The sequence below is a fragment of the Echeneis naucrates genome, chromosome 17 (genome assembly GCF_900963305.1).
Source record: "Echeneis naucrates chromosome 17, fEcheNa1.1, whole genome shotgun sequence".
Classification (NCBI taxonomy): domain Eukaryota; kingdom Metazoa; phylum Chordata; class Actinopteri; order Carangiformes; family Echeneidae; genus Echeneis; species Echeneis naucrates.
Window position 1 is genome coordinate 9,952,559 of NC_042527.1, and position 16,053 is coordinate 9,968,611.

Below are 16,053 nucleotides of genomic sequence, written 5' to 3' on the forward strand. Positions count from 1 at the left end.
GGAAGCCTGTAAATTTTTATCATATTACCAGTCCAGCCCACGCAAGCATAGTTTTGACCTAGAGCATGAAAAAAAAAAAAAAAATAATAATAAAATGTTCTCCGCCTCCGAAAGCTCCCACACCTCTGCCTGTACCCCGTGGCCTATCCAAACTCACTCTTACACATTTAAACAGCAAATGGGTTTTTATCAGTGTAAACAACAGCTGGGGGCTCTAAATACATGTAGAAAAAAGGGACCACGAATGATTCTGCCACTGTGTTTTTGAGAAATTTCCAGACAGAAAACAGAAGTCTTCCATAGTTGAGAGCGAATTCAACAAAGGGAATAAACAGAACAATGACAAATACCACTATTATTTTTTTTACTTCAGAAACGAATGGCTTTCCTTTCCTTCTGTGTGATGATGATCTGGTACCGTATGTCTATGTGACTGAGCTTCCATCAACTCTGAGCCTCTCTCCCCTCCAAACTCCATTATAATGTCATCTAAATAACATGCAAAGTCCATTATAGTCATCAGATAAATCATTTGAATGGAAGACATTCATCTGTGGCTCTTGGTGGGAACATGTTAACATTAAGCCCTGAAAGCAGAGGGGAGAACAGAGGGGGATCACTAATATTCATAATCCGGCCTCCTGATGTTTCTCTCTGAGGCACAGAGAGTTATGTTCATTATACAACTAAAGCCTCAGACCACAACGGGCAGGATCTTCCCCCAGGTTCCTCACTAAGCCAGACTCTTGAGTTGCACTGGTAACTAGGCTACATTGATATCAAAGGAATAAGGCCTTTGTGTTACCTAATATTCACAGCCACCCAGGTTCCTTTTTGGTCATTTTGTCGGAGCACAGAGGAGGTCACTCATGTGCCTTACTCACAAATAGACACTACAGTCACTTAGCCCAGCAACACCTTTGCATTCATAACACGGGAGAGGGGGAGGGTGTTTTTCCCCACCCCACAACTGGACAACATGCCAACTAGTAGGCGTCAGAGACGATGCTATGAGTTAAGTAGTTCTTATTGTCTTTCATAGGCAGGAAATCAAGCCTGCTCATTGGCTGCCATTGATTAACATAAAATACGTGGGTTTCAGCTGTTTTTTTGTTTTCTGTGCACCTTTTCAAATATGAAGATTTGCTTCCTTTTCTCCGAATGTCACTGCAAATTTAAATATTCTTGCTTACATTGTTGAAAGCGTATGTATCTTTGCCTTTCATAAGGAAGAAGCTTGTAGCTTTTTAATACTCAGTAATACTTTCTTATCATTGTTATTGTTGTTGTGAATAATCGACCCTGAAGCAAAACTTACAATTATCAAAAGTTAAAACTAAAATTTATGGTGCATGGAGAGAAAAAAATCAGCCCAAATCATTGTTAGCTACTGTCCCTCAACAAGGCTCTAGTAATGTGAAATGAGTGCTTTTAGCTTTTAGACTTTATTGAAAGGTACAAATTGAGTTCACTCCCATGTACATTTACCAGTCTGCAACTACTATTAAAATGTTGAAAAAAATCTATCACTAAGTACATAACTACACTATTGTGTTGTTTGAAGGTGGCACAGTGAACAAATAATTCACACACAACTTTGTGATCATTATCTTCTGAACCACTGAAGAGACTCATGTCTACTTTTGAGAATTTTCAAACTAAAATCTGACCTTAACAGGGGCCTGATGTTGTGCATGTGCATGTGGTTTTAGTGTTTGGGTGACAATGCTATCAGGGATACCATTCATGGATGAGTTTAGCTTTGAGAACAGATACCTTCTGAAACTCACATCATTCAGTGTACCTGTAAAAAGGTAAAGCCTCCAAGATTTTTCGAGCTCCTTTCATCCCACCAGTCATTTTCCATAGGTTCCTCTAGTCTTTGAAAAGTTTCTCACAGGGACTTTTAAAATGCCCCTAAAAGGTCCCTTACAAGTCCCTCACCTGGTCCCTTTGGATAAATGTGTCTGCCGAAGGAGTGTATGTACGAGTAGATACAAAAAGACAGAGACATAGAGACGACTACCTGCACCTACCTACAGAAATAAATGACCAGTGTGCCATAAGATACTTTCATGTTCACATCGGGATACATCACAGTTTGTTTTTGGTTCTCAAAGCATTTCTTCGTTAGTTTGTAATGTATGAAGCTGACTACAGAGTTTCTTTATTCCTGAGTGTATTTACTTTAGAGTTTGTGATGTTTGTTGCAGTTTGACTCAACAAACTGCAGAAACACTTTTACTCCTGCATGTGTTAGTCTATTTTGCACAGAAGGAACTATCCGCAGTTTATTTTGCAGTTGTCCAGCCTTCACATCCCTTGGGCATGTAACATTTCATTCTAATAGTTTCATTTGCAGATTAATTAGACGTCTAATCTTGATCTCAAAGCTTTGCTTTAATGCAATTACATCCGAGCTCCTCAGTACAGTCAGGAGTTTGTGTGAAGTCGTTTCCTCTTGGGACACATGATTTCAATTTAGGATTGTGTGTGTGTGTGTTTGTGTATGTTTAAGGTGTTTATGATGTTTATTTGATCAAATTGAAATTGCAGATTGTTGGAACCATTGCCATACATATAAACCCACTTCCCATCAGTGTAGCCCTGAGCCCCAACCTCCATATGCTCTCTTCATATATGGATCCTTAACCTCCATATAATTGAATTTAGCTGCTGATTTGGCCGCACCCTTAACAAGGTCTGAAAAAAAAAAAAAAAAAAAAAAAAAAATCCGCGTCCATTGGCGTCCTCTCGCAGTCGTCACTCCACATTGACCCGCCTCCCTCCTTGTCTTCTCCCGAGCAGCAGACGTATATAAACACACGGCTCCGTCTTCCTCCAGCCTACCCGGTAACATCACCATGTAACCATTACGTGGAGCTCCGACATGGGAGGGCGCACAGGCACCCACTGCGCCCCAAGGAGCCGGCGGAGAAGAGGGGGAGCTGTCGGCGTCACCTGTTGTTCCCGTCGGCAGGCGGTGAGTGGACCACTTACAGCCTGGTTTCTAAAGAGGAAGCAGATTTAAGGCAATTTATTGTTCTTACTGTTTTTGATTCATCAGTGTATTTGCTCTCTCGCTGCTTGTCCTCGTGTGATTGTTGTGCACTTCAGCGTGAAGCAAATAATAATAATGATAAAAGCCTTCGAGACACAAAACGAAAAGCAGAAATAGCTGCTCGAATCCCAACTGCGTCTGAGGGAAATTAAATGACAACCTCTTCCTCCTCTTCCTGCCTCGCCTGCGGGGTGGGGGTGCGGGAGAGAGAAAGGTGGTGGTGGGGGAAGGGGGGAAGGGGGGTGTTTATCATGTCGTCATGTTGCCGTGATTTGAGAGAGAATAGATGACTGAGCTGACTTTACGTCAGGAGCAGGTTCCCTATAGATCATATGTGTCTCGTATCAGACGTGGTTGGAGCTTTACAACCTCCTGAGAGGAAACTTCGGTGCAGCAACAGGTGGCATGTTTTTTTTTTTTTTTCCTTCTCCGGGCCGGAATCGAGGCGAGATGCTGGAGAGGAGATGGACGCTGAAGGAAAGTAGGGCGTCATTCAGCACCGAGACAGTGGACAGCTCCCACGTCGAGGGCTGCCCACTTCCATTCAGCTGCGATCTGGACGGAATAACAGGTTTCTGTCTCGCTTTTGTCTTCTGAATATTAGCGTAACCTAATGGTCAGCATTCAACCCAGCTGCTGTTTGGAAACTAAAAGGGAGGTTTTTGAAGAGCCATGCTGTAGCTGCACGACTGTCAGTGTGCAGGAGCAAAAGCTAATCAAGTCTCTTCTGTTTCCTCAGTGCCTTATTAAGATTACTTTTAATGAACATTACTGACCATCTCTTCTGGGGGTGTTTCCTGCTAAACAGCCCCCTTTTTGTACTTTGTCCCCCCATACATACACAGACACTCAAAGACTCAAACGTTTCCTTCCTCTAAATAAACTGCCCCCAGCTTCCCATCCCCCTCTTCCACTGACTCCCAGTCTTGTTGCATAGCTACCAGCTCAGGAACATACTGGAGATGCAGGACAAGCTGTCTGTCTCCTTTCTCTCCCTCTCTCTCTCAGTCCAATTGTGACTTATTGGAAAGAAAAACAGACATCAATTGGGTTTATGCTCTGCATTCACATGTCCATTCCCTCCTTTTTCTCTGCTTAAGGTTCTGACCATTGCATATGGTGAACAGCATTTATTCTAAGTGCCTGTGCTGTGATCCTCTCTCTCTGTGTTCCTCCCCTCCTCCTCCTGTCCCCTCTTTGAGAGGAGCTGAAAGGTTGGCATTACAACAACAAAGGAAGGATGGAATGTCAACAGGCTTCAGAGAGAAATGGATTGAGGGAAAACCAAGAGATGGGAATTACACCTTGTGTTTCCATCTCCACCAAATGAAGTCCACATCCTATCAGCATGCCACCAGCCAGTGGCCGGGAATGCTGCAACACATTTGACACATGTGTATACTCAATTGGTCTGAAATCAATATAATGCAAATCCATCACCTTGCATTTGACATTTTTACAGTGGGGGGAAGATTCAGTCTTTAGTATTTCAAGATTTAGTTGTGTAACAAGGTATTTTTTTTATTATTACAGATTGAAGCAGAGGACGAGGACAAAAAGGAGGGGATGCAGAGAAGTGTTGGTTGTGCTGAGTGGAAGACTAGTGATTTTGTTGTGACGCTGATCAAATAACAACAAGTCCCAGTCTGCCTCTCTGCACAAGCAGTGTCCTTCAGTCTGTGGCAGTTATAACCTGCACATATCTTTGATTCTGGTCACTGTTTTTTATGTTGAGTTTTACAGTTTATATGAAAATTGCCCTCTAAAACACATGGAAGGTGTTCTGATGTAGTACTGAAGTGACGATATGTATATCATACTCATGGATGTAATACTATAATAATTCTTAAAGCAGCATATTTGGTCTGTTCTACTGTTTTCAGTTCTATTGTAAATGTTTGTTGACCATTCATTAATCTGCATTGGACTTTTTTTGTTTGTTTGTTTTTTGTAGCATTATACACAAGTGGAATAAAACAGAATGTGAAGCTCTTTTGTCTATTTGTACATTTTCTCACATCTGCACCAACATTCACATGCAGGTTTGGAGCTGAAATCCTCCCATAAAACACACACTGGGCCCAGAGGAAATCCATATCCAAAGAGATCCTTTTTACATGTGTGCTACTTTATGTTCTCCACATTTGTATATTTTTTTAGATGGAACGAGAAAGCTTCACTAAACACTCTCTGTAATTTGAGGACTAAATGCAAGTCACACATCAATCAGGGGTTTAAATTCCTCTGTGGATCTGCCTCAGTCACTGTAATGTACTGCAGAAGTTGTATGAGTTGACCATGTAAACAACAAAGGGAAGCCAGTTTCCAGGCTTTGATTTGCAGAAGGTAACTTCCTCTCGCATGTTGATTAATACATTGTGCAACATCTGCATGGTGCCTTAGAAATCTGCAGTCATAGCAGAAGTGTTGCAGGTTCATTTGGATCAGGAATAAGTCTTGTGTTGTGTTGTGAGTCTTGTGTGAAAAGTATCCATCTGTGTGCGTGCGAAGATTTTTGTCTGATATTACACTGGTAGTGTCTGACCTTCCTTTGAGATGGATACAGAGCTGGGCGTTTTTATTTTGATTTATATCAATAAATAGACCTGCTCATATGCAAGACGTTTATAGTCCTTTTTAAGACTCAGAAGTGTTCTCACAAAGTCTGATCCTGCTGTCTGCGTTACCAACTGAGGCCATGCTCAAAGAGAAAAAAGAAATTAACGGACACAGAGATATAAATTTAAGATGACACGTCACCACATATTGTATATTGCAGATTTTGCCAAAAAGCAAATGAGGAGAGCAGAGATAATTTTAGGTAAATTCTAAAAAAAAAAAAAAAAATTAAATGGAAAGGCTTGAGGCTATAGGAACAGACATCTATTAGTCTTTTTTCTGTTACCACGGTACCTGGATGAATGACAATATGACCAACCCAGTGCCTAGAACCAAAAAAATTAAGCTAATTTCAAAAGTCGCTTTAATGATTGATGTTATATCTGAGCAGATGCATTATAATGGTTGTTTGATTTGGTAGCTTTGAAATTCAAAGCTGACATGAAACCAACACGCATGTTACAACTGAAGGACGAATCTTCTTTGACTCCACTGACACTAAAGGCAAAAATCAATCATGTCACCATCTCCAGTTAATATTGATCAGAGACAATGTGCTTGGTCCCTTTCCACTCACATTGGCCTGAAACATTTTAATTAAAAATGCATCGTGGATGGTCTCACTCACACTGCACCCTCTAAGTCTCCAGATTGGCAGCATGCTGGTTTTTCATATATAAAAACCAGGGACTGGCGTGTGTTGCTTAGCAACACAAAAGAGTCAAGTGCATTTGTTTATTGGCCAATAAGAATGCAGACAAAGTTTCAAGGTTTTTTGAGGAAGGTCCAGTAATAATATAACAGAAAAAAATTAGGCAAGCTTTCTCTAATAACATCCTTCCAATATATATATATATAGTCAATAAATTGTGTAACACGTAGAGACATTTACCTCCTGCAGCCTCAGCAGCTCATAAAAGAGCACTCGGACTGTTGGGTTCAAATGTGACTTATTTAGTGTTGGTTTTAGTTCCAGACAGAACATACAAATTACCACTCAACCCATTTCTCTTGTGTGAATTGTATAAATATTTTTTTTAATTATTGTACTACTAAAACCTACTGTAATCCAATGATCTCTGGTTATATCCCTGGTATGATGAGTTCATAGAGAAAAAGGGTGAAAAGTCTGACCGCCTCCTGAATCCACACACATACACGTTAAGCTCTTCTACAAATCTATCCCCCAAATTTCGGGCCCTCAAACACCAGTCTCACCCACTGGATGGGGACAGAAGCAAACAGCACAGCTACAACAAGGCACATACTGTATTCTGTTTTACTCTTAATTAAAACCCAAATATTCGATGACCTTGTGACATGGTTTACAGTCTAAAGGTATGAGTTTAGAGTTATTTTATCTCCACAATGAAAGCTGTTGCCAAATGTCCCGGCAGACAATTTCTTTAAAAAATCAAATAATAGAAAATAGTGATGAATGTACTGAAAGAAAAGCACAACAGGTGACAAATTGCAAAAGACACCTTTTCAAAAGCGCAGGCCTTGTGTAACACATGTACTCCTTCATCGTTCTTATTACTATCTGGGCACCCAGCCTGGTGTGATGGTATGCCAACTGTTCTCCGATGTCTGTACTGACACCCATCACCAGTAGGATCCTGGCACCTTGGAGGGGCTTTGGGGGAGGGAGAGGCACTCAGCAGTCGGCATGTGTCAACATGTGTGGCCAGAAAGAACAGTAATCGGGAGAGAAAATGTCTGCTCGTCATCAAAGCAAGTCTGACATTTGACGAACAGACACAGATCAACCCTGTTATCAGACAGAAGCTCCACCTCATGGCAGATTGTGATTGGCATAAAATAATTACAAATATCTGAGCAGGTTCATATCTAATATTATTTTGTTGTTGCTGAGTAACACACAAAGATGAAATAAATTGTAGTGATAAAGGACAAGCAGCCGCGTCTAATTATGTGATCATCGAATCAGCCAGTCTTCACAGCTTTCTCTTTCTAAAGATGCACCGGGGACAGTAGGATAAATAACTGACAATTAACACTGTATTTACTGAAAACAACAAAAAAGAGCCTTCCATGTCGAAACACAAGCCATTTTAATCGTCAGTGTATGAAGTACTTTGATATCCCATAATATACAAAGTCTATAGCTGCAATATGAAGAGACATTTAGATGACTGCGATCCTTAAATGATCGACTATCTAAGTTAATAGCTTCTGCTCCACTGATTTCTTTGGCCTTTAAATACAGAAGCCAATCAGGGAGTAGATTAAGAATAAGCAACAACAAAGTGAAACAGCATGATTCGACAGTCACTTGACAATCTGGTGTACTTGGAAAATAGTTAGGCCTGTCCACTATCAGGTGGACTGTGTGAGTGGACATTCTTGGTTCCCACATCCTAATTACTATAGTACCACCATGAGGTTTACATCAGTGGTTTTAAGTGATACACAGACTGTCTTGAAATATTGTGCCCACAGTGCTGTCCTGCTCAGTATGAATTCGTCTAGTGCCATCATCAGGCCAATATTTAAAAATGTCAGATTTGAGAGGAATTTGATTAAATATCTGCAAAACCAACGACATGCATCTGCATCAGCAGCCAGATAAAGACAAAAGACTACTACAGGCTTAAGACTCTTTGGTCATGTTAGTGTTAGCTCCCTAATTAGTCCCTCTCGGACGAATATGGAAGGCCTTTGTTTGAGTATCAGCATGTATAGGTTAAGCGTTAAATAAGAGAGACAGGTGGAAGTTTCAGAGAGAGTTCACAATCAGGAAAAAACAATCCACCGACCACAAAAAGGCAGATATGCAACATAAATCTCTGGGAATCTTTATGTAGTCTCTTGTGCCGTAGACACTGCTCTGAGACAACCCTATCATTTTGTTCTGCTCTGTAGGTGTCAACTTAAAGCTGCTGTGCATGCTGTACGCTGCCGTGTGTCAAGGTCTGCTCAGCTCTTGGAAAGCCCAGTTTACAGGTTTTTCACATCTTCCAATGCAGAGAGGTTGATTGTGCTGCCCCTTAGAAAATAAATACATTTTACACAAAAACGCTTGAGTTTTGGGGCCCATCAGCTATGCTCTTTGAATTTTTGAAATATTATTTGAGATAATTCATTAATGATTGTGACCTTTCTCTCACAATGATTAAAAGTACGCCGTATTAAATCTCATATTATGGTAACCAGGCAGCACGGCGGCATAGTGGTTAGCGCTGGTGCCCCACAATAAGAAGGTTGCAGGGCCGTTCTGTACGGCGTTTGCATGTTGTTGTTGTTGCTCCGGGTGCTCTGGTTTCCTCCCACCATCCAAAGACATCAGGTTTGGGTTAACTGGTGACTCGAAATTGTCCGGAGGTCTGAGTGTGAGTGGTTGTTTGTCTGTCTTTGTGTGTTGGCCCTGTGATGGGACTAGCAACCTCTCCAGGATGTACCCCGCCCTCACCCAGCACCCCGCGTGGCCCGTGAAACGGATAAGCGGTTGAAGATGAATAAATGTGTGCAGTCAGTGACAGTGTGTCTGTAGAGCCAAGGTTAGACCTCTCAGCTCGTTCATTCGTATAAATATGCATGTTGCTAACTGTGGAAATATTCATATTCTAAATAGCTATATTCCAATCACACAAAACATCATGACCACCAGCCTAATATTGCGTTAGTCCCGCTTTTGTTGCCAAAACAGTCTTGATCCTTCAGAGCATGAACTCCACTAGACCCCTGAAGCTGAGCTGTGGTATCTGATACCAAGATAATAACTAACTCTAACCCTTTAAAGAGTTTATTCTACACCTTTTCTACGTGTAAAGTGCTTTGATGTAACTTTGTTATGACTTGGCAATATACACGTACATCTAAGTCCTGTAAGTTGTGAGATAGTTTGTCCAGCACATTCAACAGATGCTCAATTGGATTCAGATCTGGGCAAATTGGAAGCCGAGTCAACACCTCAGACTTGTTGTGGTGCTCCTCAAACCATTCCTGAATCATCTTTGGTTTGTGGCACTATCCCGCTGAAAGATGCCGCAGCAATCAGGGAATACCGCCTCCATGAAAGAGCATACATGTCTGCAGATGTTTAGGTGGGTGGTATGTGTCAAAGTAACATCCACATGGATGGCAGGGCCCATGGAGTCCCAGCAGAATATTGCCCAAAGTGTCACACCGCCTCTGCCAGCATGCGTTCTTCCCATAGTGCATCCTGATGCCATATTTCCCAGCTAAGCAAAACACACACACACCTGGCCGTCTACATGATGTTAAAGAAAACATGATTCATTTGACCAGGCCACCTTCTTCCATTTCTCCATGGCCCAGCTCTGTGATGCTCACATGGCCATTGTTAGCGCTTTGGATTGCACAGGGGTCAGCATGGCCATCCTGTGTGGTCTGTGTCTATGGGTTAGGGCTAACAGTAGCTTGTGTGTTGAATCAGCGTTCTTTGCCCACGTGAATCAATAAGCTTTGGCTTCCTCTGACCCTGTCGCTGGTTCACCACTGTTCCTTTCTTGGACCACTGCTGACATGGGAACATCTCACACGAGCTGCAGTTTTAGAGACGCTCTGACCCAGTCGTCTAGCCATCAGTATTTGGACGTTGTAAAGCTCACTCAAATCTTTATGGTTGCCCATTTTTCCTGTTTCTAACATCAACTTTGAGGACTAAATGTTCACTTGCTGCCCATTATGCCGCACCCAATAATAGGTGTCACGATGAAGGGATAATCAGTGTTATTCACTTCACCTGTCAGTGTTCAGAAAGTTACGCCTGATCAGCGTATTTTCATCCTAACAGATAAATCAGGGAGAAATGAGATTAGCAACTGTAGCTGAAATGTTTTGCCTTAAGAATAAAAAACACTGTTATATCAGCCCAGACAGCCCACTCAGATAGGCAAAAATCTTAAGGAATTACCATAAATTGAGACCAGAGAGAAATCCGTCAATGCTGAATAATTCCTTTTGCTTTTACTAGCTCCCGCTTTTCATCATTAGACTGGTCTCTTCGGGAGCTATTCATATTGTATGTAGTTGAAATGTGTTATCTGTTGCATTCAAGTGAATGTATTGTTCTTATCGCCCCCATCGCACACCCTTTTGTAAAAAGAAAAAAAATACAAACATACATATACGTGTATATGTGTATATATCAAACAAATATTTTAACAAATAATTGGACAAAAAAAGTATTTTCAAGCAACTTTGTTTTATGTTCATAAAAATGTCTCAAGATTATATTTACAGAAGAAAACATATTAAGGGTCACAAAGAACAATATTTTGAGGCCTGAATATATCGTATCACATCACCCATTTTTGGCAAATAAAAAAGGGTACTAAACAATGTTGGCGGCCAATTTGAACTACATAAACAGTGTGTAGCACAAACACCATGGAAACAACTTTACATCAACATCAGTATTTTTCATATATTATAATGTAAAAAAAACTGAATAATATGATACATGACATTTTAGATGATTCTGTTTTTTTTCCCATGATGATCAAAACAGTTGAGTCCCATTAGTGCTTATACACTGTAACTGAAGTCCGAGTTCACTGTGATGGTAAAATCAAATGAATGAATATTCTATATACTTAACAATTTGGGACCCATCCAGTGAAACACAAAGCACAACAAATGAGTTTGCCAAATGTTACCAGCACCACTGCCAGATTTTCCATGTAAAATAAATAGCGCAGGCAAAAGAAAAATAAAATGAGGAGAGAAAAAAAAACAAACAGGTATTTGTAAGAAAGCTGGATTCTTTTAGTTTGACGTTTTGCTTACAAAAAGTATGAATTTGTTTGAAAGATGCACTGTACAAGTGTGGTTTAACCAAATCAAATGCCTAGCTTTTTCTAATCTTCTGGGCTATACAAGTGGTCTCAGACCTGTTTCATTTCCAATCAAAAGTAATAATTCATTTATTAAGATCAACTTAAAATTGAGATTCAAAAGATAGCTTTTAATGTGAGAGTGAACGATCCAAAAAAAAAAAAAATTTAAATAATAGGGGACTTTTGACTTCAGCACATTGCTTCCCGCTGTAGGAGAAGGGGGATCTCTAACACTTTAACAGGTAACAACTGGTGGGGACAAAGATGAGCCGTCAGATGAAGATGAAGCTGGACAGTCAGTACTAGGTGGTCTTCACTAGATCATAGACATGGATGTGAACATCATCATCATACTTGATGTAGTATACCGTGGGCTTTGCTGGAACCTGGTAGATGACCAATCCTGTCCTCTTCAGGCCATTATCTGTGACATACTCTACCTGTTTACCCACAAGGCTCTCTGGCTCCTCACCAGGCTTCCTGTCGGCTGGAAGCAGGTGTTTGTTCTCTGGACGACAGATGGATAAACAGAAGGCAGACAAGTTAATGAAAGAGAAATAAGACCAATGTAACATGAACAGGCGGTTTCCAGAATTTAAACATTGGGAAGAAACTTCAAGGTTATGGGAGTAAATTATCTACAGTTAGAAGCTGAACCTTAACCTCTGCCAAACATGCTTTGACTTGTTTACTTATGTGGCTAGCCTTGTGTCCTTCACTGGCCTCGACACAGCATTGTTTTTTCATAAGAACAGACTCTTTCCACTGACTCCAGAAGAAAATCTACAGATAGAAAGTCTGAGACATTTAAGTATTTAATTACACCAACTATGTAAATTTGTCCTCTTCACTTCCTCCCACCATTCCAAGCCAAACTAAAACATAAGTGGGAGCCTTAATGCAAACAAACAATGGAGGTGTTGTTAGCATACCTGACTCTGGCAAGACACGTAGATCTCCATCCTTATAGTCATCCCACAGCTGGTACATATACAGAACCGGGTCCTTCTCGTATGTGATGTAATACCAGTGGGTCATGATGGGGGCTCGAGACAGCACCATGCCTCGCCACTCATTTTTCTCACCATCCTCCTTTTCGAACAGATGCTCTACAGCTCGGCCCACCAGTTCCTCTGCCCCAGGAGGCACTTTTATCTTATTATTCACTGCAGGAAGGGCAAGACACCAATGAGGCTGATAAACTAAGAACTTTTTGCGTTATAGGTTCCAGATGTTACAGTATACTCTGATTATTCTCCCTGACGTCCACCACCAATTGGTGCTCGTGTTAGTATTTGACATAAGTTATCACATTTTTACAAATGTTCTGTCAACGAGGCCAACTATGATTTAACTTATGGCTTACTTATTTCAGGCAAAACCTCTGCAAGATTTTTCATGTTTCTGTCTGGAGTTAACAGAAAAACTGGGTGGTAGCAACAATCGACCACCCCCATACACTAAGGGGAAAAACTCTGCTGTTAATAGAAAGTCTTCAGAAAGAGCTAAGCACATATGTAATCTAAATGTACAATCAAGCAATGCCAAAATGTGTCAATCATTACAGATACATTCAGACCTCTACAATTTCCAGTTTGTTCCAACCACAGACAGGAGTCAAAAATACTGAAAGTGAAAACAGAATATGAAATAATTTTGCAAATTTATTTGAGAGAAACTGAAATACCGCATTTACATAAGTATTCAGACATAGTTATAATTACAGTTTGCAATGCTCTTGGTTATGAGGCCACAAGTTCTGCACTCCTGAATTTCTCTGCAGATCCTCTGAGTCTGAATCAGGCTGGCCATTGGTGGACGGCCATTTTCGGCTCGCTGCAGACATATGAGGCCTCTGGCTGAGCCAGTGAAGGATATTCACAGAGTTGTCTCGGAGCCACTCCTGTGCTGTCTTGCTGTGTGCTTAAGGTCACTGTCCTGTTGGAAGATGAACCTTTGGACCGGTTTGAGGTCAAAGTCCAAACAGTGCAATCTAGGTTTCATTGGGAGAAGAGCGAATTTCTCAGATGCCTCTTTGAAGCTTCCCCTTCAGTGGAAAAAGATATTAAAGCTGGAGTGGAAAGCTGGTGTTTCCAGTCTGACCACTGTGTTGTAAAGCAAAGGTCTAAGCAGAGCTGCAGAAATAATTGCCTTTCTGGAGGTTTTTCCTTCAGCAATACTCTTCTTCTCTTGTCACTCAGCTTGGACTGTTCAAGAATGATTCATAGTTGTTCCAAACTTTTACGAATGAAGGAGGCCACTGCACTCTTGGGAACAGAAACATTTTTGAAGCCTTTCCCCGGCCTGCAACTCATCGCAATCCTCAGCTTTATAGGCAGCTCCTGCCTCCGCACGGCTTGGTTTTTGCTGTGATATGGATTTTCCACTGTGAGACCTCATGCAGAGTGGGGTGCTTTTAAAATCATGTCCAACTAGAGGTGGACTCCAATCAAGGTGCAGAAACATGATCAAGATAAATGGTAGACAAATCAAAAACCACCCATCATAGCAGTGAGTCTGAATACTTATGTCAATGAGATATTTAAAACATTAATACATTTGCAAACATTCTTACAATGTTTCCACTTTGTCATTATGGTTTATTGAATGTAAATTGGTTAGCAACACAACAGATCATGCGGAAATGCATTGTATGACATCAAACTCACCAACTTTCTCTGCCAACACCTGCAGATTGGACACCCGGTTGTCTTTGAACAGTTCAATGCCATAGACACAGTCAAAGCCGTCATATTTGACCATGTACAGGGAACTGTTGACAGTCAGACGCTCCAGAACGGTGCCTTTCCACTTGGTGACATTCCCCTTCTCTCTCCAGGTGTGCTGGATCCGACGGCCAAGAAGATTGTCAGGGTCTGGACTCAGGGTTGAGGCCGAGCTCTCACTCAGCTCTCCACTGCTACGCTTCCTGTTGATATGGCCATAGGGAAATAAGGCACGCAGGATTTATTTAGACTGAACAAGTGAAATGAAAGTGAAATTAACTGGTTTCAGAGAAGCTGCACATATATCTACATATATGTATTTATGTTTTATTTGAGGATAGGTTTAGTGTCTCCTAAGATTACAAATATACAAATGGCTAACTTTGCCAAATATACTGCAGAGGGGTGGATTGTAAACAATTGTTATCAAACTTCATGAGCCAACTAGGTGAATTTCCAACAATCTGTGGTGTCTTTAATGTGAAACTTTTAATGGCTCATAATTGTTAGACTCATTAGAGGCTCATGTTGTGCCTCACACACGGATACCATCAGTGTTTACATAGAGGTGAAGCTGGGACTGGTTTTAGAAAAGTAGGAGCTAAAGTTGTAAATAAAAGTTTTGAGGTGTGAGTAGGTTAAAATAGACTTTGCTATGTCCTAATGTGACATGAAGGGGCTCAGTGATGCAGTTTGATCCTACCTGCCCCGTTTCTTCGACATGTTTCCATAAATTCACACAGACCTGTGGGACACAAGACAACCCGTTCAGTGGATATGTCAGGACCAGCTGACTCTCCCCACAACCTTTTCATTCTCCGTTCATGGGAAATGAAAGAAAAACACAGCGTTTCGTCGACAACAGGCGGACTAATGTTACCCCGGTTCGCTGCTGGACGGACTTCTATCGCCCAGTCGTGGAAATCAGCCAGCAGCCCCGCATCGCCGGATGTAAACAACAAAACTGCGACAAGTCCGGAGCTGAAGGCGGACTGACGGAGAGCTGCCGCCGGCTGACACTTCAGAAACACAACTACACGCTTCACGAATGTGTCACTTCTCCCTCTCTGCCGGAATAAATGTCGACGTGTCGAAATGTTTCCGTGTCGGAAATGTTTAGTTACCGCGCGTCTAAAATTAGAAACAGCTGGCAGCTAACAATGACCGCAGCTTTTTTTTTTTCTCGCTCACTGCCGATCATGACCGAGCTACGTTTGAGAAAACCTGCCGTCTGCATTTCTGCACATACGTTAGCTGAACAAAAGGAAATGCATCGCCATGTAGGCGCTGATTTTGCAGCCTTATTGGAGCTGCTGTAGACACGGAGGGAGGGGGGGTGAAATAAGGACTGACCATTAGAAATTAATTCAGATTTTGAAGGTGGTCGAAGGGTTCGATAGGCGGAAGTCGACGGAAAAAGCTGTTTAGCCTACCTGATCAATGATTTCACATGTGTTTGTCTTTGGAGAGCAGATTCCTCCAAACGTGAAGCTGGATACACGGAAACGACTCTGACACTGAACTACAACTCCCGTCAGCCCCCCGCGCCTCTCAAAGCACTCTGGGATGTGACGTCAGCCAATTTCACAGCCTTTAAAAAAAAAAAAAAAAAAAAGTCATAAAAATAGTTCAGCCATAACATGGATGCATCCACGAGTCATCTCCACAGAGTCCCTGTTCACTCCACTGGAACATTATACAGGTTCATCCCTGTTAGGACAGTGTGCACATTTCATACAGGAGTATCCAAATACAGAAAACTGCTTGGTCTGTGTTTATACTGATCCGTCCATAGTGTTGTAGGTCTCTGAAGGGGTGCACA

General features: G+C 41.5%; 1 protein-coding gene across 2 annotated transcripts; it reads right to left on the reverse strand.

Moving 5' to 3' along the window:
* Positions 1-10,852: 10,852 nt before the first annotated feature.
* LOC115057675 (spindlin-Z-like) lies at positions 10,853-15,775 on the reverse strand. Of its 2 annotated transcripts, none has more exons than XM_029524860.1 (5): positions 15,665-15,775; positions 14,935-14,976; positions 14,175-14,434; positions 12,438-12,671; positions 10,853-12,013 (listed from the first exon to the last, which is right to left on the reverse strand). In XM_029524860.1, the coding sequence occupies exons 2-5, from the start codon at positions 14,952-14,954 to the stop codon at positions 11,808-11,810; spliced, it is 720 nt and encodes a 239-aa protein (XP_029380720.1). In that variant the 5' UTR covers positions 14,955-14,976; positions 15,665-15,775; the 3' UTR covers positions 10,853-11,807. The 2 variants fall into 2 exon arrangements, with proteins under 2 accessions (XP_029380720.1, XP_029380721.1); XM_029524861.1 differs by lacking the exon at positions 15,665-15,775 and adding an exon at positions 15,112-15,473.
* Between the last annotated feature and the right edge of the window lie 278 nt (positions 15,776-16,053).